The 25,383-nt window shown below is 41.3% G+C and overlaps 1 protein-coding gene across 4 annotated transcripts; it reads left to right on the top strand.

The window, feature by feature from the left end:
- Positions 1 to 20,515: 20,515 nt before the first annotated feature.
- On the top strand, positions 20,516 to 24,677 carry LOC133918896 (flowering-promoting factor 1-like protein 3). 4 transcript variants are annotated; one of them, XM_062363013.1, is made up of 4 exons: positions 20,516 to 21,035; positions 21,179 to 21,218; positions 21,335 to 21,395; positions 24,225 to 24,677. In XM_062363013.1, exon 1 carries the CDS (start codon positions 20,598 to 20,600, stop codon positions 20,955 to 20,957), a length of 360 nt encoding a protein of 119 aa, XP_062218997.1. In that variant the 5' UTR covers positions 20,516 to 20,597; the 3' UTR covers positions 20,958 to 21,035; positions 21,179 to 21,218; positions 21,335 to 21,395; positions 24,225 to 24,677. The 4 variants fall into 4 exon arrangements, with proteins under 4 accessions (XP_062218997.1, XP_062219000.1, XP_062218996.1 ...); XM_062363016.1 differs by lacking the exon at positions 21,179 to 21,218; XM_062363012.1 differs by having other exon boundaries at positions 20,516 to 21,218.
- Positions 24,678 to 25,383: the final 706 nt, after the last annotated feature.

Here is a 25,383-nt window from a genome sequence, read left to right as displayed (position 1 = left end):
TTGGCCATAGTCTCACCGCCACCTCTCACCACCCTGGTCGCTGCAGCTACCAGCTGAGGTCAGTGGGGGTGCAGAGGAAGGGATGGCCAGCCAGGAATGGAAAAGGAAGAAGAAGAAGAAGAATAAGAAGAAGAAAGAGGAGAGGGAAAAAAGAAGAAGAAAGGAGAACAAGGGAGAAGAAGAGGAATTTCCGTGAGTTCACCGGACTTCGTAGTTGATTCGAGATCTCACTCCAAAGGTAACATCTTCATAGTCCTTAGACGCTTGTATATAGTCAAGATTGGTCGTCCATGTCATCGGATAGGTGTTTGTTGGTTCGGTTAGTGAGTAGCAAGTTAATTCAATTGAGCCATAACCAGTGTCAAAATCAATTTTATATGTATAATGAAAGTTGTAGGCCTTGTCGAAAGCTTTATGATGGAGTTGGTTTGTTCTTTTTTAGTTAAGCAGATTAGGAGTTTTAGACTAATTGATATTGGTGATCACTGAGAGTTAGACCGTACGATGTGGCTTGTTCTTCAATCTTCGACCTAGCTAGAGGAGGTTCTCGTGTAGCGTCTGGCGAGCTAGGTGGTATATGTCTTTTTGTACCTGTTGGGGAATGGCCTCACATGCCCCTTCGGATGGTGAGTTGAAGTCCACAGGTGGTCGTACACTGATTAATAATGCATTTGTGTTTCAGGAAGCATAGGCGAAGCCTCTGGTGGGCCTTCGGACGGAGACCGAAGGTCGACCCGTGGTGCCAAGTATCAACGTAGGCGAAGCCTCTGGCGGGCCTTTGGATAAAGATCGAAGGTCAACCCACGACGTTGAGTAACAGCACAGGCAAAGTCTCTGGTGGGTCTTTGGATGGAGACCGAAGGTTGACTCGGGACAAAGCATCAAGGCTTGTCGATGGTGCCTTGAAGGCCCATCTGCGATTGGTCTTATGGGGGCTCGGGCGAAGGCACGACGTCCATCGAAGCCCATGGAGCGATCTAGGGTATAATTATAAATGTGAAAATGTACTTAATGGTACCAAAATGCCCCCAAATATGCCGAGAATGTGGTAGTTAAGGGGGTAATGCTGTAAATTATGGCGTGGAGTGGTTGAGTAAGGGCTATAAATAGGCCAACACTGTAACTGATGTGACACATAAATGAGACTACACATCTCCCCATAAACATGTGTCGCATCTCGTTGCCTTCAGCTCTCTCTCTCTCTCTCTCTCTCGGTCAAAGACTTCCCCTGGTTTCGTGTCTTAGCCACCAACAGTACCCTTCGGTTATCGAGTTTGTGGGTTTTCGGCATAGAAGCGTGTGCCTTCTTTTCTTTTGCCATTGTGGTGCCATCATGCTAATTGTGTGTTTATTTACATGGTGCCCCTTCAGGTCGCAACTAGTGCCCTCCTTCATCATCGGTGAAGGCAAGTGAATGTAGCGGATGACTATGCTTTGACTTGTTATTTGGTTACGTCCATCTTTCAATTGCAACACTTACTAATGATTTATCAATTGAAATGTTAAAATGTTAGCTACATAGCTACATAGTGCATTCTGAAGAATGGATGTTTTCCTTGGGTTATAAGGTAAAGGAAGGCGATATGTGTTATTTCTCTTAGTTGTTCAAAGTCATCATATGCGAAGCATGAAGTATATACTTACATTGGAAGTTGTGTCTTTCAGTTATGCATGAGCTTGTTGCTTAATATTTACTTTTCCGAATTTAACTTGAATCTTGAATTAAGAAGTGAAGGAAGTGAGATATGTTGCATTGCAGTTGTTATTTATCATAGTATGTAGTTCTTGAAGAATTAAGCATGCCATACATATGCATCTCATGTATTGGAAGTTATGTTGCTGCCTTATGGCTGTGACTATACCAGTACAGTGTCATACGATACACGTGGAGGGGTACGACGTACACCCTTACGTTACCCGCGAAGGGGTAAGGGTGAGAAAGAGCATGTCATATGCATACATATGCATTCATATGGATGTATTTACTTTAATCGCTTCGATGTCATTCTTATATTGTAAGGAAGTCTTTTATACCATTTTGGATTATAATGATATGGTTAATCATGTCTAGTGGATGATAGTATGTGGTTGTTGCTATTTTGGCAGGCTTAATTATGTTTTTCAGGTATGGTTAACATGTTCAGCTCATTATAATTAAAATGAATGTTTAATCAATTATAGCTAAATATCTTGTTAAAGAAATTCACTTGCTAAGATTTTTGAATCTCACTCTTGCTATCTTTACAGGTGCGCCTTGAGTTGATGGCGAGCATGTGTGATGGGTAGCTATACGTCATTTGCACAAACACCTTCATCTTTTGGTTTATTTGTCGTGGTATCTTTTTGGTGAACTTTAGACGCCTTTTGTTGTATGGTTGACCCATCATGGTACTTTTCCATGGATGAGGCTTGTTCATCATTTGCTAGGATGTTTATTGCTGCTAGTATGATGATATTTTTTACCTCTATGTGGTCCTTGGTCAGTTATACCTCAAGTTTTAGGAGAGGTGCTGTCAAATTTTTCTTGTTCGGTGGGCCCGTAGGTTGGTTAGTAGTGCTCCGGGCTTGTGGAGATCCCTGGGGTGTTACAGTTGGTATCAGAGCTAGGTTGTAGGTTCTAGATAATTAAAGGCTATACCTGACACATGCACATGTAAGATGGGTATGGGATGTATCTTATTGCATGCATCTTGTTTATCTCTACTCGTCTTTGTTTATTGCTTTAAATGTGTGTTGAAATTACTCAATTAATTCTTTATATTCACACCTTGTTGTTTAGTCATTGATAAACTATTAAGGTGTTGTAGTTGTCTCTATTGGAGTGAGGAGGATGTTGAGAGGTTGAAGTCGTTGGTATGGCCTCTAGGACATCATAAGCTTCAGAGGACTAGTATGTCTGGTGTGTGGCATTGCAATAGGGTTGAATGGAGGGCCCCATGATGCCTTTTCTGCACTGCCGGGTGAGGTTGACCAAGTTTTAGGTTTTTGATTCAACCATCCACATATAGATCGAGTATTTTGGGTAGGGGATGGATTGGCCCCCATGTCGTGTCCCCTAACTATTCGTTCTCAGGATGTCGGAGTGGTGGAATGATTTTTGCCTTACCCTAGAAGTGATGACGTTTTCAGCCTAGACCTTAGAATGGTGTAGGTATTTTTCCTGTGGAGTCAAGTCAGTCTTTTGCCGACTGTGGCGACACGATGCGGGTTGGACCCTAGTGGGGCATCGAAAGGTTCTTTGAGCCATTTTGCCAAGGGTGATACACTAGTCATTGACACAATTAGGACCTAGTGTTTAAGCTAGAGGATTTGTTCTGCCATGTCTCTTTCTTTTATTTGAAGTGTTTCTTTGTAGTTGAAATGGCAACTCAGTTTCTTGTGTGGTTGATTTTTGTAGTTGTAAAAGGTTACAATGTTGTTTGACTGGTTGTCCTCTGGATAACCTAGGTGGAGTGGTTCACTGGCTCTGGGAGTAGGAGTCTACCTTTTGTGTTAGTGGTGTTACACTTGCTCTATGTTGTATATAGTTGACATGCTAAAGGTTGGTGCCTGCAAGGCAAAGACATAGTTGTTGGTCAGTTCGTGAAGTGTTTTCTCATGTTCGCTTCGCAAACACCATCATGTTTGACATGTAGATTCATTTGTTTGGAAGCAGGAAGCAAAGTTTATACTTGCCCATAGGTGTGTTGTTGTTGTTTAGGTTTTGCTGCGAAGGTTGTGGACTATAGCAGAATGGTGGGATGCTACGTTGTCTTGTCGTCGTTGAGCATTGGTGGCTGAGCCAAGAGTAATTCTCTCATCAAGTGGATCCTGAAGCTGAGGGTTGCCTGAACCTTTTCCTGGCCAAGTAGCTAGAGGTGTTGCTAGAGATTGTTGTGGCATACCCTTAAGTGGTTCTTCATGCGTGGTTTGAACTAAGGGTTTCTTCCTCATTTGCTTTCATGGAGCCAGTGGAGCTGAAGAAGTAATTGGCTAGTTTCAGGCTTGAGGTTTTCTAGCAATAGAATGTATCTTCATTAGCTTCTCTAGTTATTTTTCTAGAATGAAGGCCTTTTGTATCTGGATAGGTTGCATGCTAGAAGGTTATTCCTATCTAGAGTGTTGGAAATGTGGAGTTCACCTTAGGGTTTGAGTGGTTAGTTTAGAGGTATGTTCAGAAGCTAGTGAGTGCTCTCCATTTTAGGGGAGTGTTGTGGAAGAGGATGACCTATGTTCAGGTAGGCCTCTATGGTTTGGTGTTGTCCAGGAGACAGTATGCTCTTTAGGGGCCTGAAGAGGAGTGTGGTATGCTGGCGCTCAGACTAGTTGACTGTGAACCAAGTAGTATAGCGTGTTTTCTATATTGGCCTTGTAGAGAATATATGCGTCAGTTATAAAGACAGTTGAGCTTCTAGAAGGCATGTCTTCATCCCTGTGCATAGGCTTTTCGCAGTGGTCATCTTATCGGTTGGATTAACTGACGTCTCTCCACTTTTGCAGAAGTTGTGTTCTGGATGTGATGTTAGTATATTAGACTTTAACGAGATGTTCAACTCTCTAGTATATGAGTCTGGCGTGTTTCTGGATGTGGCACCATCATAGCATAGTAATTGGTCTGCCTCTCTCTGGATGAAGGTTTCCTTCGGTGTTTGGGATTGAAGAGTGTAAGTCTAAGCTTATGCCCAGAAGAATGTGCCATCGGGTGTTTGGAACATTTGTTTTGGGTAAGTGGTTGAAGTCTCATTGTTGTCCCTTCTAGAATCAGTGATGTGCCAGGGTAAGAGTGACAGGCTGAAGTCTAATGCCTTAAGGTTGTGACCGAATCTTGAGTAGGTGTACCCCCGTACTCATGTTTTGGAGTTAGCAGTGTTGGTGGAAGAAGTGAAGTGTCGATGTCCCCTCAATCCTAAACTGTAAAGGTTTTAATCTTATGCTTCCTCTGAAGGCATTGAGGTTGAGACAAATAAAGTTGTTTGTTCTTATCGAGGTTTTGACCCGAATTTGTGGTTTTGGCTGAGCAATGTGTTGGGTGCAATTTCTTCCATCAAAGAGGGTGTTCCTATGCAGCTAATGCTTTGATTTTGGAACTTGTCAAAGAGAGTGTCTCTTGACTTGCTAGTACAATATCAGTGAAGATGTTGTAGGTCTTGATTTCCTTTTCTATTTTTAGAGCGTGAATAAGCGAGATGACATGATCATCTTCTTCAAGAGGTTAGAAGGTGGGTTTTGGAAAGATGGCTCTTTCGAGCTTAGTCCTGACGGTAGTAAGCTTTGTGTTTTAAAAGGAGTCTTTGTGTAATGGTACATTGATGTGAAGGATAGTATTTTGTTGCAAGATTGCCGCATGATTAAGAGAAGATGGGAGGTTGTTCCGACCTTTAAGGCAGTTTGTGGTTTTTGTTAGTAGTTGTAGGCTGAGCTTAAATGTCCTGTAAGTCTGTTGCAGCCATTGGCAGTTCCAAAGTGGAGATAACTTTTTCTTTTGTGGAAGTCAACAAGGTTGGCTTATCTCGCTTGCCTCAACGTGGGCATGCCTTTTGGATTGCGGCAAATGGGCTTTCTAAGTCTCTATTTTCCTTTTTGTTTAGGATGACTAGTTTGACATTGATTATGGTTCCCTTGGTGCTAGAAAAAGGTAAGAGGCTTGGTGTGCTGAAGTCATTTGTTTCGGATTGAAACTTCAAGTTTGTGTCCCAAATTTTGGGGAGTTTGCATAATGCTTTGGGCATGAAACACACTCATAGCATGGCTTTCCATCCTCAGACAGATGGTCAGACACAATGGAATATTCAGACCTTTGAAGACATGTTTTGTGCATGTATTCTGACTTGGAAGGGCAGATGGGAGGACCAACTAGATTTGGCTGAGTTTGCTTATAACCACAGTTTTCATGGGTGGAAGTGTGTTTCTGTTTGGTGGGATGATATGGTTGAAAGGCCTTTGCTTGTCTTGGACATTGTTCAGTAAATCATACAGAAGCTGAATAGACTCGTTAGAATCTGTTGGTCGCTCGAAGCCGACAGAAGAGTTTTATGCATATGTTAAGAATCATAACCTGGAGAATGTTGTTGGGAGATCACACACTTCTCAGGGTGTCACCGACTAAGAGCATCATTTGTTTTGGTACCATTGGGAATTCAACCCGTGGTACACTAGCCCGTTTCCTGTTGTGGCCCATGTTGGAAGTTTAGCTTATCGTCTAGAGTTGCCAAACTCAATGAGATGGGTGCATAATGTTTTCTTCATGTCTCTATACTATGGAAGTATCTCCCTAACCCTGAATATAAAATCGATCAAGAATCTGTCATAGTGGAGCATTATCTGATCATGGAGTGCCATCCGGTGCGCATATTAGACCCTTTTGAGCAAGTTAGGAGGAGGTCAATCAAGCATTTTAGCTCCTTTGGTCGAATCAATCTGAGCATGCGGCAACCTGGGAACTTGAGTATCAAATGTGAAAGAATTACCCGAGCTCTTCAAGCTGGTGAGTGCTAGCTGTTTTTTGTTGTTATTTCTATGCTTTGTTGTCCTTTCTTATTGTAGTTTCAGAGCGGGTAGATTCGGTGATGAATCTTTTTAAGGAAGGGAGAATGTAATACCCAAAAATGTGAAATTCATTTGTTGATTGCGGAACCCACAAGAAGTACAAATTTTGACCTTTGCATCATTACTCGAATGGACAATTGGAGACCATGGATGTGTAGATCTCATCAAGATAATTCCGTTTTGCTATCTAACATCCTATTTGGACCCTCGGTGAAGCTGTAGCGAGCCCAATATGTTTAGACCATTGGATTAGAGAAAAAATTAAAAAAGTAAGGATAAGGCTCAGGCGGGATCGGCTCTCATCTTGTTTTGACTCATTTTGTCCGATCGCCCATTATTCTACCACTCCCACCTCCTAGAGCCCAAGGTCCACCGCCACGCCCCGCCATCGCCTATCATCACCATTGCCGCTGCCGTGTGTTGTCGGTCGACCGACTGCTATGCACCATCGACCAGTTGTGGCTAGTAGGTGGGGGTACGAAGGAAGGGCTGGCCGGCCTGGAAAGGAAAAGGAAGAAAAGAAGAACGGAAGGAAAAGGAGGAGGAGGAGGAGGAGGAGGAGGAAGAAGAAGAAGAAGAAGAAGAAGAAGAAGAAGAAGAAGAAGAAGAAGAAGAAGAAGAGGAACTTTCATGAGTTATCTGGACTTCATTATTGATTCGAGACCTCACTCCAAAAGTGACCTCTTCGTAGTCTTTAGACACTTGTGGATAGTTGAGATCTGATGTCCACGTCGTCGGATAGGTGTTTGTTGGTCCAGTTAATATGTAGTGGGTTACAATTGAGGCCTAACTAGTGTTAACATTAATTGTATGGGCATAATGAAAGTTGTACGCCTTGTCAAAAGCTTTTCGACGGCATTGGTTTTGTTCTTTTTGTTTAAGTGGATTAGGAGTTTTTGACTAATCGATGTTGGTGACCGGTGATAGTTAGACCGTGTGATGTGTCTTGTTCTTCTGTCTTCTACCTAGCTAGATGAGTTTCTCACTTGATGCCTGGCTAATTGAATGGTAGATGTCTTTCTGTAGCCTTCGGTTGCCGGGTTTGCATGGTTTTTGGGCATAGAAGTGTGCCCCTTCTTTTTCTCTGCCATTGTGGTGCCGCTTCAGGTCGCAGCTAGTGCCCACCTTCATCACTGGTGAAGGCAAGTAAATGTAGCAGATGGCTACGCTTTAACTCGTTATTCGGTTACCTCTATCTTTTAATTGCTGCACTTACTAATAATTTATTAAATTAAAATGTGAATCTACTAGTTACTTACTGCATTCTGAAGATTAGATGTTTTCCCCGAATTATGAGGTAAAGGAAGGGGATATGTCTTATCTCATAGTTGTTGATATTCCTCATATGTGAACATGAAGCAGATACTTATGTTGATCTTTTGTTTATGCATGAGCTTGTTTCTTAATATTTACTTTTTTTGGAGATTACTTGAATTTTGAATTAAGAAGGGAACGAAGCAAGATATGTCGCTTTGCAGTTGTTCTTTATCATACTATGCAATTCTTGAGGTATTAAGCATATCTTGGAAGTTTTGTTGTTGACTATGAATAAAGCATGCCATACATATGCATCTCATGCATTAGAAGTTATGTCACCATCTTATGGCCTTGACCGTATTAGTACAACACCGTATGTTACCCATAGAGAGGTATGGCTCACACCCTTACGTTACCCGAGAAGGGGTAAGGGTGAGGAAGAGCATGGCATATGCATACATATGCATTCATATGGATGTCATTAATTTAATCACTTTGATGTCGTTCATTTATAATGTTTTGGATGATATTGATATGGTGAATCATGGCTAGTGGATGATAGTATGTGGTCGTTGCTATTTTGGTAGGGTTAATTATGTTTTTTAGGAATGGTTAACATGTTCAGCTCATTATCATTGCTAAAGATGAATGTTTAATCAGCTATAGCTAAATAGCTTGTTAAATCAATTCAATTGATGAGATTTCCGAATCTCACTCTTGCTATCTTTGCAGGTGCGACTTGAGTCGATGGCGAGCATGCAGTATGGGTAGATTCACTTTGTCTACACAAACACCTTCATCTTTTGGGTTACCTTTTGTGATACCTTTTTAGTGAACTTTAGACACTTTTTGTTGTATGGTTGACCCATCGTGGTACTTTTCCAGAGTTGAGGCTTATTCACATTTGCTAGGATTTTTATTGCTACTAGTATGATGATATTTGTTTATCTTTATGTGGTGATTGGTTAGTTATACCTCTAGTTCAGAAGAGGTACTAACAAATGTTTCTTGATCGGTGGGCCCATAGGTGGGTTAGTAGTGCTCTAGTCTTATGGAGATCCCTGGGTGTAAGGAACGGTGACGTCCTAAGAAGGGGGTGAATTAGGATACTAAGAAACCTAAACCAAATTGGCTCCAAAAACTTCACAAGATAAACCTATATCAATTTCTATCTAAATGTGCTATAGGTTTATCTAGTGTGCCTACTCTATCACTCAAGAGGATTACAACCTACTCTAGCAAGGTAAATTGCAAGTATGTAAATGTGAAAATGTAAATAAGGTAGATAGACAAACTTGGCATAAGGGATCTTTATCCCATGGTATCGACGACATGAATGCCACCCCTAGTCCATGTTGGAACTCTACAAAGGATATATCCCTAGTTGGCACAACTCTTCCACTCACGACTCTTGAGCTACCACACTCCTCAATACAAGGTCTCAAGCATGATGAGCCACCAAGCCACCAATGCTGGTCTAACTACTAGCCTCTCTTATGGTCACTTACCACCATGATCACTTCGGAACTTGAGCCACCAAGGCAAGGGTCTCTATATCCCCGTACATGTGTCTTTCCGCCGCTCCACACCAAGTCAGAGGGTCAACAAGCTTGATCCACCAAGGTGAGTCACCAAGACTCCAAGGCACCAATGTATCACTCGGTACAAGCTAGGATCACTCCTTGATCCATTCTTCAAGTTGCAGCACCTAGCTACAACTCACTCTAGGTCTATAAGCACTAAACACTCTCTAATCTTATGCTTAATTACCTTGGATGATCACTTTAAGCACTTTGATGGCATAGATGTCTTCTCAAGTGTGTATGAGCTTCCTCTAGACTCCAGCAGCATACCACACGTCAAATGACTGAGTGGAGGGCTATTTATAGCCTCAAACCCGCCAAATAGCTATTTTTTCAACGACTCATAAAAGTTGTTAACACCAGATGATCCGATGAGAACAGTAGAGTAGTACTAACACCGGATCATCCGGTGAGTACAAACTCAGAAAGTAGCTGCTAGAACTCCACTCAAAGCCTCTATGGACACCGAAAATTCCGATGTGCCTTCAAATCCATCACGGACCTTCCGGTGAGTTATCTTGAGCTAGACCGCGCCACTTCTTCCCTATGTATTGGTGCATTTATCTATGTGATCACTGGACTATCTAGTGAGTTGATCTTCATTCTTCAGCACTTGCAGTTGCCTCTGCAATAAATGCTCCGGTGCCATACTCTGGTGTTCATAAACCAAGCCCCAGACCTTCTGGTAGGTTGATCTTCAATCTTCTGCACTCGCGTTCTTCTCTGCAAGAAATGTGATGGTGTTACCTAGTGCAGATCACCGGACTATACAGTGAGGTCCTCAGCCTTCTCCCCCTTTGTTAGAAATACTCAAGTGAGCTCAACACATAGAGGTCCGGTGAGTGCAAACTCCTCTGCACCTGGCCTTCCGGTGAGGCAAATCTTCCTAGGACTTCCCAGTTCAATTAAACTTTATCCCTTCTACGATAGCTTCTTGATGTATTGCATCCATGAGACCTACTAACATATATTCTTGACAAACATGTTAGCCTCAATGACTATATTGTTAATAATCACCAAAATCAAAATCATGGTCTAATAGGGCCATTTTCGCTATAATCTCCCCCTTTTTGTGATTGATCACAACACAACCAAAGAAAATGGCAAATAATAAATGATACTAATTGTAAAGATCACAAAGCCTTACCACATTGCTTGGATGCATATTCTTACCATTTAGTCCCCCTTTATTGTGGCTCCTCCTTTCTCAATTACCACTATCTCCCTTGATCGACCCATACAAGAGCTTCTCCCTCTTTGTCAACCTAGGTGCCTCATATTGCTTCTTGTATTTTCTTCTTCTCCACTTTGTTAACTTCGGCATTCCTAGACATCTTTTATCTTGCTTCTTGCTTTGGTCATGAAACTTCTCCCCCTTTGTCAATAATCTCAAAAGGGTTATAAACATATGTTGAACTCAAGGAAGAGCATTAGAGCATACAGGAGAAAGCTTCATAAATCATGATCCAATTAAATGATACCAATTGAAAAGATATACCGATTGTAAGGATATAATTCATGATACCAATTGTGAGAATAGGGGGCATTGATATCAATTAAAAAAGAATGAACAAGGAACATAATTCATGGAACTCACGTGATATAATCTAAACTCCTCCTTTATGTGTTCATACATATAATGAGACCCACTTGTGAATACCATATGTAGGAATGTAGTAATATATGCACATCTAGACAATAAGTAGAGGTAGAAAGTTTAAGTCATATCATGCATAGAGGTACCTTAAATGTAGAAATGAATTGATAATGATACCAATGGAAGCATTTAAACATTGCATACCTCTAGGGATGTGTTGATTTTTCTATGAGACTACAAAAAATACATCTAGCAATACATGTTAGTCTCAAAATCACAATCCATAGGATATACTCCCCTAAAGTGTGCATATAAGTTTTGAATACTTGCGAGACATATGCACTTGTTATTAATAACGATGAGAAGGGTACCCTATAGATTGATTCATGGCACGTAAAAGATACCAATTGTAAAACTAATTCCATAAAAAGAACCTACAACTAATAAACCATGTAGGTTGCTCATAAGAAAGAGAGAAATACAAGCAACCTATCATATGAAAACCTACGCTAGGTATTGCAATAAATTAAAATATGCACATGCAATCCTAGACAAGGCAAATGTGCTAGATGCAAAAAGAAATAAACTAAAGTCTAGCTACCATTTACCTCTTTTACCTTTGGATGGGGATTTGGGTATATGATGATCATGATCTTCATCAAAGCGCCCAATCTTATGTATTTGGCTTCTTCGCTTGAACCTTCACTTCATTTTGTGAGCCAAGTCCCCAAATCCTCATAGCCCATCGAGCCGATGACATCAAGAACATTCCATTAGATCGAGCAAAGCCATCCAAGTGCATTCGAATTAGAACTATTTTGGACCCTAAATAGAAACTCAAGCTCATTATCTTCCTCCAGGAAAACAAGGATGTATTCACATGGTATCCTTCTGACATGTCAGACATCCCCATAGAGGTGGTCGAGCACACACTAGTTGTCTAGCTTGATGTTAAACCCATTTGGTGGAAATTCCACCAATTTCCTAATGATCATCGAGAAGCCATCCAAGAAGAAATAAGCTGGCTCTTGAAGCCAGGCTTCATATGAGAAGTCACGTATCCCTAATAGTTGGTTAACCTTATCATAGTATGGAAGGCCAACAACAAGTGGAGGATATGCGTTGACATTATAGACCTCAACAAAGTCTGCCCGAAGGAACCTTTTCCACTCCCAAGGATCGACTAGCTGTTTGACTCAACTTCTGGATGTAAGTAACTTAGCTTCTTAGGTGCCTTCTCAGGATATCATCAATTAACTTGTGTAAGGATGAGGAGGCGAAAACCTCCTTCATCACACCCTTTGGAGTTTATTACTATGTAAAAAAATTTGGATTAAAAAGTGTCAGTGGTACTTTCCAATTTTGCATTCAAATTACCATCCATGACCAAATCAGAAGGAACATTGAGGCTTATGTTGATGATGTTGTGGTGAAAAGTAAGCTCAAGGGAGATCTTCTCCTTGACTTACACGAAACCTAGAATAACCTCAAAAAGCATCATATGATGTTGAATCCTGAGAAGTGTGTTTTAGGAGTCGTCTTAGGAAAGCTACTTGAGTTCTTGGTGTCCAATCATGGCATAGAGGCAAATACTAAGAAAACCAGAGCTATTGAAGAAATGTGATCTCCACAAAACAAGAAAGAAGTCCAAGTCCTTCCTGGATGTATGGCTATCAGCTGGTTTATTTCCCGACTTAGCAAGAAAGATCTTCCCTTCTTTTAACTCTTAAAGAATCATGAAGGTTTTGAGTGGCCTGATCAGGCGGAGATAGCTTTTCAAGAACTTAAGAAGTACCTTTCTAAGGCTCCTTGTCTAACTTCGCCTAATGTAGATAAAGAGAGTTGTTCCTATACATTGCAGCCACACCACTAGCAGTTAGCGCAGCACTAAACGAGTAGCCACGGATAAGCGAGACCAAATTCAGAAGTTGATATACTATGTGAGCGAAGTCATGCAAGGACCTAAGGTGTGTTACCCATTATTACAGAAACTACTTTATGTGTTACTCATTACTTCCCGTAAGCTTCAGCATTATTTTCAATCACATAGGGTCATTGTTGTGTCAACCTTCATGTTGGGGGATATCCTCAAGAATTAAGAAGCAGTCGGGAGAATTGCTAAGTGGGTAGTAGAACATGGGGAGTTCAATACCAAATTTTTTACCCAAATGGCCATAAAATCCAAAGTCTTTGTTGACTTCGTAGTTGAGTGGACAAACGTAGAGCATGTGACTGACTAGGAAAAGGTAGTTTACGAGACATGGGCAATGCACTTTGATGGTTCATTAACGCTCCAAGGCTCAGGGGCTGGGGTAATCATAACTTTTCCTACAAGGGAAACCTTGAGGTATGCCCTTCAATTTGGATTTCATTCTTCAAATAACATGGCATAATATGAAGGATTGTTGGATGGTCTCCGAATAACTACTTTTCATGGAGTTTGATGACTTCTTGTGAAGGATGATTCACAACTAGTCACAAATCAGGTCAAGAAGGAATATCAATGTCCCGACCCAACCATGGCCGCATACCTTTCAAAGGTTAGAAAGCTAGGGAAACATTTCATCGGGCTAGAGGTACAATACATCAAGAGACGGGATAATTTCCTAGCTAACACACTCATGAGATTAGCTTCATACCAGTCTCTAGTACCTCCTTGGGTCTTTATAGAAAGATTCCCAAAGCCATCTATATCACAAAGAGCCAAGACATGTGATGGAGTGTTGTTCTTAACAAGGACATAGCACTCCAGGAACCGCATAGAATCGATGTCTCACCAAAGTTGCTGCATAAAGTCAGGGATAATCGCATCTAATATGGTGTAACACATAGAGTCATTACACTTCTCAAACACAAAGAGATGTGGATGAATCCCATGTGCGAGTACCTTCAGGGTCGAGTCATACTTGATGATGAGGTTAAAGCAACAAGAATCTCCAGAAAGTCCATGATGTTTACCCTGGTCGATGGTGTCCTCTATCATAGAGGGGTTAATGGGGTCTTGATGAAGTGCATATCTCGAACACAGGGTAAAAGATTACTTGATTTAATGCAAGGAGGGATTTGTGGTGCCCATGCTTCTTTCTGAACACTAGTCAGAAAGGCCTTCAGAGAAGGTTTTTGTTGGCCCACTTCCCTCTTTGATGTGTGCAACCTCGTTAAGAGGTGTGAACATTGCCATTTCCATACCTGGCAAATTCACCAACCTGCAAAACTAGTACTAACTATTCCTCTATCTTGGCCTTTTGCAATCTCAGGTCCATTCCCAAAGGCCCCCAAGGGACTCGAACACCTCTTTATCACTATTAATACATTCACCAAATGGATCAAAGCCAAACCAATCAGAAAGATTACTACAAATGCTGCCAAATATTTCATTATGAGGTGTGTAGTGACTCATTTCAAAGTTCTGAATTAAATAGTAATAGACCATGGGACCCAATTCACCAGTGAAGTGTATAGAAATACTATGAAGGACTAGGAATCAAAGTCTATAATTCCTTTGTAACTCATCCATAGAGTAAGGGCTAGGTCGAACAAGACAATGGCATCATGCTTCAAGGGATAAAAAATGTCTTCAATAGATTCATGACCTACTCGAGAACTTGGGTTTGAGAGCTCCCTTTGGTGCTTTGGGACATTCGCACGACTTCTAGTTGGGCCACAGGAGAAACTCTTTTCTTCCTAGTATATGGGTTGGAGGCAATGCAACCTAGTGAACCAGAGATAGGCTCCCCACGAGTGAGAGACTTTTTTGGAACAAGACCAAGTTCCATGTCGAGAAGATAACATCAATTTCCTAGACGATTTGCGTGATCAGGCATTAGTAAAAATGGCCAAGTGTCAATAGGCACTCCTCCACTATCACGACCACAAGGTTCACGGTTGAAGCTTTGTCATGGTGGATCTAGTCTTGAGGTAAACTCAAAGCCATACCAAAATTTCCCCTGCATGGAAAGGCCCTTACACAGTGGTTGAGGCTACCCGACTAGGGTTAGTGAAGCTGGCAATGGAGGATGGCCATGTACTCAACAATTATTAGAATATTGATTGACTTTGCAAGTTTTATGTATAACCAGATTAATGGGTAAGCTTGATCAGACATATTTGGAATGTTCTCTAGAATAGTAAAGTCAATGTGTTTCTTAGAAACCTTGATTTGATTCCTTATGTTTCCCAGCTCTTATCTTGTGAAACTTAACGATGAGGTCACTCTCACGCTAGTAGACCTTGACTAGGCCAAACTACATAGTACAAGCTACTTAACGACCTCCTGCATCATATCTAGTACTCCCTCCATCCCAAAATATAGGACGTATTAGGATTTGGAAAAGTAAAATTTTGTAAATTTTGACCAACAATTAGTCAAATTATAAGCATGTTTTAATGTACAAAAGTTGTATCAATAGATCCGTATTTCATAGATCTTTTAATATGATATTGATTTTGTAGTAACTGATAATATATTGCAAAATAAATTAATGGCCAAAGTATACTATCAAAAACTTTTCCAAATCCTAATACGCCTATATTTTGGGATGGAGGGAGTATCAAGATAAGGTCAGGAAAAAGCATCTTATAAGAATTTTCCATATTGTTTCAATCTATAAGGCAATTATTCATGAGTTCTCCTGACTCTGACTGCCAAATTAAATACTATTCCTCAATCAAACAATCAGTGGCTTAGGGTTTGAATCTTTTCTCCTCCTAACTTTTGACTGTTAGATCAAAAGCTTCCACTTCGAGCGAATAGTCAAGGGCTAGGGGCCTTGAATCTTGCTCTTATTCTCGACTGCATTGTTAGATATCTAACTATGGGTTATATACATATACAAGGTACACCTCATGCATACTTAAGAACTCCAGATATTGTGGAACTGTGGAACCAAATACACCCAGAAATCTAGAAGGTGTATACTAGGAACGTGTCGATTGGTTACCCAAAACGAGTACGACTAGTATCTCGACGCATCTATCTGCTTTGTCTTGGCAAACAAGGTGATGGACTCTCTATTGATTATAGCTGAATAGGTGGTGGTATATCAATCCTATATAAGGCGGGGACCCAGACCCCTGAAAAAAAGAATTCAAGCCATATCAATGCATACTCAGCTCGACGCAAGCACCAAGACCCTAGCATAGAAGATACTCAGCGACTTCAACTCTCGATTAGCTTAGAACCAATCTACTCCTTATAATAGGTCAAGCCACATTGCTTGTTTTGGAGTTGATCAATATACTATGGCAACATCTAAACAAGACGTAGGGTATTATTTCTTCTGGAGGCCCAAACCTATCTACATCATGTGTCTCATTTCATACTTGATCCCTGATCTCGAAGGTACCCCAGTCAGTTACGGAGATTTTGTCAGGAACTAATCTTCGACAGTTCGCACACAAGGTAGGGGCCTTCATCTGCTTTTTAGGATTGATCATGCCTCGAGTATACGCTCGATTTGGATTGCTGATGATGCTTTCTATGACCACTTTGAGTCGACGCTTACCATCTTCACATCACCTCCTGCCGAATCGAAGATCACATTCAGAACTATGGTTTTTCATTGGGACAATCAAGGTGGATTGATCCAGACTGGTATTCTTGAGTCCAGCCCATTTGATGCATACCGCGAGGTGGGACACATTGAGTGAGATCCCATGGAGCCCAACGTTCTGCAATTCATGGATACCGATAGCGATGATATGAGTCACAAGAATGGCAACAACGACTCCATCAACAACCAGAGCAGCCAAATAGATTGATTCGTGTTCATGGTCAGAGGAGTCACTGGCACACCCCCTAACTCGACCACAAAATATCTGAACACATGGTAAATGATGGTGCCAGAATTCCCGAGGACCCAACAGCAGCAACCGCCATCCATGGTACCAGAGTTGTCGGAAATATACCGTGAGAGACATCTGCGGCTTGGGCCTTGTGTGCACCTGACACAACCCTTCATTGAAGGATTAAAGGAGGTTGGGTGACTCCTGGCCTTCAACAACAACTCCCGGTGGGCACGCCGCCACCAGCAGCGGTCCCATAATTGAGGAACGAACTCCCTCAAGATAGCCATCACGGGGCTTCACCAGGTCAATCGTAGCCAAGCATTGGTAGTGATGTTTTCAGTACTCCAAAGGCTAATGTCCAGGGAGCTCATATGATTCTAACATCCCTTCCTAAGTTGGATCCAATAAATCCCTTAAACCCTATGTTTAATCTGGTCAAGACTTTACTCGATGCGGCTTATATCCAAGCTACTCGAGTAAACAATCCTAAGGACTCTAGGAACCCTAGTTGGCAAGGTGTTGGTTTAAGGAGCCATAGACCCAGATGCTCTCGAGTGGAGGGGTTGTAAGCAGAAAGCACGAGAGGTCAACCTCGAGTACAGCCTTGTTGGTCGAACTACATTTGCCCCCTCCATGGGCGTAAGAATCAAGAAGACTTAAAGCATCACATTCCTCATGATCAGCATGATCTACGAAGAGCGATAGATAATCGCCATGAGGAACACTGTGAGGACGATTGTCGCTATAATAAACGTAGATCTCTAGGATGTGATGGTCGACGTGACTCCCTTGTTCGAAGGAACATGCACGATAATCCTCCCCCCACCACCTCCTATAGAATTCTATGGAGGTTACGAAGCCTTCACATTTGAGCTTTGGGTGATACAATTCCCTTTTAAATTCAAAGCAAGCCCGATCCAGAAGTACGATAGGAAGCACAACCCTAACGAGTGGTTACATATCTATACTACTGTTGTTCAAGCAGCATGCGACTATAACAGGGTGATGGCCAATTATCTACTAACCACCCTCGATGGACCTGCGAGGTCCTAGTTGGTTAACCTGCCACCCAACTCGATTCATTCATGAGCCGGACTAAAGGCTCGATTCATTACAAACTTCCAAGGTATGTTTGAGTGCCAGGAGACGAAAGGAGATCTTCATCAACTGACTCAGGGTAGGGATGAATCCCTTCGAGACTTCATTCGAAGGTTCACTGACAAGTGTAATACGATCCCAGACATCTCCGACCAGTCAGTCATCAGTGCCTTCAAGCGAGGCTTTGAGGACATGAATCTGGTCGTGAAGCTGGCTACCTGAAAGATTCATATGGTTAAGGAGCTTTCTGAGTTGGTCGACAAGTACATGAAGCGTGCAGAAGCCCAAGTACACACTAAGAATCCTTAGTCTGATAAAGACAAGTCTAAGTCCTTGAAGAATGAGGGTAAGAAGAATAAACTTGGTGACAAGTGCAAAGGTAATTGAGAAAATTAATGACAATGCATACAATTGGACCTACCTATAGATTTAGGGTTACTCACATATTTAACATTTCATATTCGAAGCCCTACTTGGGAGAAGAAGAATAAAAGTTTGAGTCGAGGACGACTCCAATTCAAAAGGGGGAGGATGATGAGCCCATGGCTCCTTCAGATACGATTGATATCGCCAATAATCCCCAAATCAAACAAGGTCCAATTACAAGAGCACGTGCGCGACAATTAGACCACCAGGTGAACTTGTTTCTTGCTGTTCATACTTCCTTGGATAGATTACTACTAAATTTTTGTGATGTTTTATTGCTTAGGAATGTGAGAGAAGCACCACAACCTTACCCGAACATCACCCCTTGAAGGCCAAGTATACTCGGACTCGAGGCTAAGCTCTGATCGTGATCGTGGTCGAAGTCGTGGTTATAGTTATGGTCGAGTCTCAGGACAACACGTCAGTAAAATGAGCATAACTCTATCATACGAAGTCTGTTTTAGGCAAAACAAGGCAAGAACAAACAACAAAAGTAGCCACGATAGGCATGTTACATACCTCAATCAATCACTCGATGAACACGAAGCTTGCTCAATATGGTCGATGGGCACAAGGTATGTCTGTCGTCAAAGCTAAATCAGAAACCCCCATCTATCGGCACGAGGTACATTGCTCGAATTTCAGCTTCTCCAATTTCAGCTTCCAACTGGAACACCAACTAAATATGATTTGGAGATAAAATCGTCCGCGAGCCAAAATAGAGGGCTAGAGAGATACAGAAACCTGATAGAGGTGGGTGGTGAAACGAACCAACTCGCCTTCGTTCGCGAAGATGCACCCGCTTCCACTCTGCTGAAAATCAAAAGCACATACACTCAAAATCCTCCCAAAAAAATCCCACATCCAATTTCAAGTGAGGAGTACGAAATTGACTAGAATCACAGTGCGCGATTTCACCTTCCTGTGTGCCCTTCCCCCACTTTTGATTTCGACTTCTCCCACTATATCAAACACAAAAAATAGACCCTATTAAATCGATTTGGGAGATGGAAGCGAAATCTCCTGGGAGTGATAGAGAGCTAGAGAGAGAAGTAGATAGACAAACCTGATAGAGGGGGTGACGAAATGAACCGGGTCGGCTTCGTGCGCGAATTGAAGATCCCCCGCTTTCAATCTGCTGAAATCAAAGGCACAAACACTCAAAATCCCCCCAAAAAAATCCCAAATCCGATTTCGAGTGAGGGGCACAAAATCAACTAGAAACCGATCGCACCTTCCTTCGTGCCATTCTCCTCTTCCGATTTTGACTTCTCCCACTAGATCAAACACCAAAAATGAACCCTAATCAATCGATTTGAGGAGGGGGAAGCGGAAATCACCCACGAGTGAGAGAGATAGAGAGAGAGAAACCTGAAGAGAGTGGAGAGCGGCGAAATGAACAGGTGCACCTCCCAGTGTTTGAATAGTCCCTTGCCGAAATCACTCACCACCCGTCTCATTTTCATCTGTGGAAAACTGACCATCACAAGTGGGTCCAGATACGTGTGATGCAAACAAATTGCGGATGACGGATACAAAGTAGACGGCAGATGGAGCGTGTGTGCCGTCCGAACAGTGTCCGCACGGTCAGAAACAAACGTTTACCCTTATTTAATTTCTTTGCACTTTAGAATTCTAAAATTTTGAAAATCAGGCTGTTAAAAGACAACAAGGCCCCGTGAAATGGTTGCTCATTTTGCTGGGAGGGTATGACCCTTTCGTGAACTATGCCCCTTATTTGTAGACGGTAAGTAAAGGGATATTTTGCTACATAACACTAATATAATATACCCTTCTCTAAGGATACTGTTAAAAAGTTTCGTTGCTGTGTCCTACAGAAATAAACGAATATCCTGAAGCAAAGAAAAATTTTAAGAGTGCCTCATAGCAAATTTCACGGCAAAAAAGTGTCCCCCAGCAAAAATTTCCTCAGATGAAATTGACACAATCCTTTTGCAAAAAAACAGAAGAAGTTGACACATAGCCAGTCATCCAGTAACCTTCAATACGACGAATATAATTCGCGCACACAATTATTTTCCAGTCTCCATTGCACAAGGTTCACGTTCTCCTGTTGATTGGGGCAGGGACCACAGTGAGAACACCCCACGGGACACGCACCACAGAATAACCCGCGGGCCCCACCAATCTCAGCTGATCGGGAAAGCAACAAACACTATTTCCTTTTCATTACCACGAGCACACTGCTGATCTATCTTCTCCCCCACCCCCCCCCCCCCCCGGTCCTTGTACTGGCTGCCACACTAGTTCATATTCCTTGTCCATCTCGCCACAGATTCTAGCTAGAATCACAAGCTAGAGACATGTCTGGCGTGTGGGTGTTCAAGGACGGACTCGTCCGCCGCGTGGAGAACCCCGGCCGGGACGAGGAGTCGTCGTACTGCGGCGGCGGCGGGGGACGGCGCCGCAAGGTGCTGGTGCACGTCCCCAGCGGCGAGGCCGTGACGTCGTACGAGGTGCTCGAGCGGCGTCTGCGGGAGCTGGGGTGGGAGCGGTACGTGGAGGACCCGTGCCTGTTGCTGTTCCACCAGCGCTCCACCGTGCACCTAATCTCCGTGCCCCGGGACTTCGCCAGGTTCAGGCTCGTCCACATGTACGACATCGTCGTCAAGACCCGCAATGTCTTCGAGGTGCGCGACGCCTCGCCAGGCCGATCAGCATAAATGGCTAAATAGATCGATCTCGATCTCGATCTCGATCTCGATCTGGCGCGCATGTACCTCGTACGTCTTGGAGTACAGGTAATGCAAACACGGTATATATATGTGCTTTGAGCCCTTTGCATATATCATATATAGGGGAAGAAAAATTTATATATATTGAAAGAAGAAAATGGGAGACATCTAGATGGTACCGCTGATGTGCTGGCTCTTCTTTATTTTAGACACATGACCCAAGTGCGCTGCTTGTAGATACAACATACGGTGAGCGAACTATTGCTTTTGTGTTATTTGTTCGGCTTGCCAGAGTTCTATATGTTTTAAGAATTTCATGAAATTATCATCTTGATTGACATGATCCTTATTTTATTCTTATCAAGTCATGACCACTCCTTCTGTGAAGCAACAATTTTTTTTTGTGAGAACTGACGAAGGTTTCAGGTAAGGGTGATTCCTTTCAGATAATGCTTACCAAGGAATTATATGCTTACAAAAATCAATACATATAAGTATCGATTAAATATATGGTATGCTTAAATTAACATGGATGATATATATAAGTATATCGATCAAACATATTTCACGCATGCATCAAACAAAACTTAGCACCATCTATTCTAATTATTTACGCTCAGAAATCTATTTTTACCTATTTTGAAATTGCGTGAGTTTCACATTCTGCAGAGCACCCCCGGATTATATAGGTTATATAACCTTTTATATATCTCAATTATTGTGAGGGCCGGTTAATTAGTTCGAGCTGCTATGTTGCTGTGCTGCATGCAAAAATTTTATGCTGCCATCAAAACAGTTTATGGAAAACTTTTATTTTTCCTCCCTACTGTCCTGTTGTCTTGCAAGTAACAATATCTTATTTTGAAACATGGTATAATTAGAATAAGTAGCGACTCAAACACCAAAATATGTAAGAGTGGCTGCACAAACACGAGAACCGTTATTGAGCACTGCTGCAATGTGAAAATGGAGTCTACATTGTATTTAAAGAAACTATAAACCTGCCGCCAAAATATCAAATAAACTATAACAGGAGATTCTCTGCATCTCAGATATTGAGTCAATGTATGTTCATTATATACTTGTATTATTGAAAATATGTTACTTACTGCCTATGAAAGCTCTGTTAGTACACGCAGGTTAAGGTAAATATCCATTCAAAAAGAAAAGCGCCAAACTTGACATGAGAATAATATATATTTCTTGTCATCCATTCCAGCAAAGCTCAAAGCATTAATTGATGAGCGCCTGATGACGATGCCCTAGTTTTGCCCTCTCTTTCATTGTATAAAAATCCAGCAGCAATTAATCTCTCTTCTAAGTTGCACAAATAAAACAACAAGGTGTATATATGCATATGTGAAACCAGTAAGAACAAGTAAATCCCTAATTCCTAACACGTGAGCAGTAGGTTCTCCAATTGTTTTCAAGGTCACAGGCAAACATAAATTTTATTGCAAGAACACCTCACGACAAAAAAAAAAATCATGAACCGATCTGTTGCTTCCAACGAAAGAGCAAATAATGAGAGTAATAGATGATGTATAAACTCACAAGACGCAGGAATAAACTGACACAAACCAGTAGCAGTAGCAGATTGGATCGGTTTGTAATTGTCGGAGAAGAACATACTAAAACCCTAAAAAATATTACCTCCATCCGTGCATCCAATAGAAACACAATCAGATGCACTACGTGAAATGATCATAAATGACCGGTGACAATTGTTATGAGTGACGTATCCGTCATCCCAAATGTTTCACTAATGACTAATCATAATTGACGGGTTACTAATGAGGTTATAAGTGAGGAGTCATAACTGTAATTTGTCACTTATAATTTATCATAAATGATAGGTTATAATCTTAACCCGTCATTTATGACTTGTCATTGATGAATGATTTTCGTGTTTTTTAATACGAAAAAAATCAAAAAAAAAATTCACCCAAGTCATCCAAACGCAGGGGCTATTACTACTCACCACGTGTTACTTGTTATTTTACACATTGTTTTTTATAGTGTGCTTCCTATAGGGATTGAACTCGTGACCTACCCTCGCACACGTAACCGCCTTAACACCTCACCCTTGCATGCGTTATGAACGAAGTGGGATATTTTATCATTTTAATTTTTTTACTGAAGGTTATCAGTGATGGATCATAACTATGACCCGTCACTTATAACAAATAATAAGTGTGATCCATCACTAATGACTATTTTTGCTGAATTATTTATTACTAAATTGTTTGATACTGAATGCAGTGAATTGCTGATTTACATATAAATTATTCTTCATCCAAAGTTGTACAAATATTTTATGAATTTCAAAATATCTCATACCAACGATTGCAATTTGATAGGTGACCCAGAGTGCCTTTGGTAAAATAGGCATAAATTTTTCATACGAACTTCAATTTTGATGTTTTCTGGCTCTACGGATATCTACAGAAAAAGTTACATCCGTTTCTCGCTAAAGTTGTCAAATTTTGATGATTTTATCGGGTTTGGAAAAGTTTTCAAGGCTAAATTCGACTTGGAAGATTGAGTTCTCACCCTTTGAAGTTTTTGTATCTTTTTCGGAATGCGCGTTTATGTCTATTGCTGTCATCCCTTATCAAACTTGAGCAAAAATATACTATGATTCATATTCTAGTGCTACTGAGCTGAGAAAAATAAGAAAAAAAGTTGTGAAGCAGGTGTTATTTTTGTAATCTCCGACCATAATATGTAGCATCTTACCCATGCCTCGTGAATAAGATGGCAAGTTTCTTTCTTAATATAAAAAAAAACTAAGAATATTTTCTACTATATGGTACTTTGTGCCTGGTATTCAGTTGATATTCCCCATGGGCTCTATGCAGCTAAACTTGTTTGTACCTATAGCCATTTGCATGCTGCGATCCATATATTTATCCTACCATTTTCACGTCGGAATCCATATCTTTATTGCCCATCTATAACGGTACACTATAAACTTAGACGGCACTTACTTCATTGTATTAGTGCGCTATAGATTTTTGTCATTTTGGAATATGCAGTATCCAAACCCTTTATAATTTCCTAAAAAATGAACGAATATGATGATCCTTCAAAAACTTGTATGATCCGTCACTAATAATTAATTTTAGATGACCTATCAGTATAAATCATCATTAGTAATGGATCACAATCACAACGTACTTAGTATTATCATCAATGATAAATCATACTATTATCCATTACTAATTTTATGTCTCTTATCTATTTTTTATGCAGTGAAAGAGAGGACCTCGCAGCGAATCTAGGCCGGCCCTTCAAGAGCCTGATCACATACTACCTCAATCAACAAGGATCGGCGGAAACTCAACTCGATAATGACGATGGAAGCGCCATCCTTCTCTGCTCGTAGGAGGAATGTTCTCGACGAAAACAAGCAAAACCAGTCTGACCAATGCAAGGGTGTCGCCCCTAGGTATAAAGCAGGCATGCCACCCGTCGACTCCAACTTGGACTCGGCCAACATGGCTGGGTCGGACTCACAACTGACCCGACCTAACTCAAACTAAACATACCTTACTCTCGTACAAGGAAATACTAAAATAATCCGGCGTCCAATGCAAATAGTACTACTTGCTAATCTATTCGACCTCTACAGATTATGAGCGATCCGTGATGTCCAACTTCATAGAACCAACCTTAATAAATTGTCTCGGCTTCCTTCCTTGGTTCTTCTGCTCCTTGCGCCATAGATCAATTCCTTTAAATACGTCTTTCTTGCTCGGCATAATATCCAGTGACGGAGCTTTGGTTGTGGTTAAGGTGGGTCACGGCCTTTCTAGCACAACACAAGTATGTAAATTAATAGGTATATGGAGTGCTATTCAGGATCATGTGTCATATATTTTTGCTATTTGGTTTTTGTTGTAGACCAATCCATTTTATTGGCCTATGCTAATTTTTGAGCCTAACTCCGCCATTGATAACATCAACAGCTAATTAAGCTTTCACCTTCCCTCATCTTGTCTGCCTCTACAACAAAAGAAAATACACGTAGATATATAGGAAATTTATTTAAAGCATTGTACTCCTTTTCACTGAGCACAGTAAAAATAATATAAGAGTCGTGGGCTCATCATTAATGTATCGACCATCCGTATGGGATATATTGATATCAGACCATTTCCATTAGACTAATTTCTGGTTTTTACGTTACTTCAGCAAGCTTTTCCTTACAATAATCTAGCTTTTTTTTTCCTGAGACATGATCAGAAGAACATTATAAGTTTATCCCTAGCTAAACCCAGAAATCATAATCTGCAAAGTTCTGCCTTTGTGGCAAGTTGGCAAGCATATGACCCTTGTTTCAATTAGAAACTGCCTAGGGGTGGATAACATCAGAGAAGCAAGGGGAAGAGACAAGCCGTTGCAACTGGGG

The sequence above is a fragment of the Phragmites australis genome, chromosome 5 (assembly GCF_958298935.1).
Source record: "Phragmites australis chromosome 5, lpPhrAust1.1, whole genome shotgun sequence".
NCBI classification, from domain to species: domain Eukaryota; kingdom Viridiplantae; phylum Streptophyta; class Magnoliopsida; order Poales; family Poaceae; genus Phragmites; species Phragmites australis.
The sequence above is the reverse complement of the archived record's forward strand: the minus strand, read 5'-3'. Positions and strand labels throughout refer to the sequence as shown.

Coding starts and splice junctions, on each gene's coding strand:
- LOC133918896 (XM_062363015.1), top strand. CDS start 20,598: ATGTCTGGCGTGTGGGTGTTCAAGGACGGACTCGTCCGCCGCGTGGAG.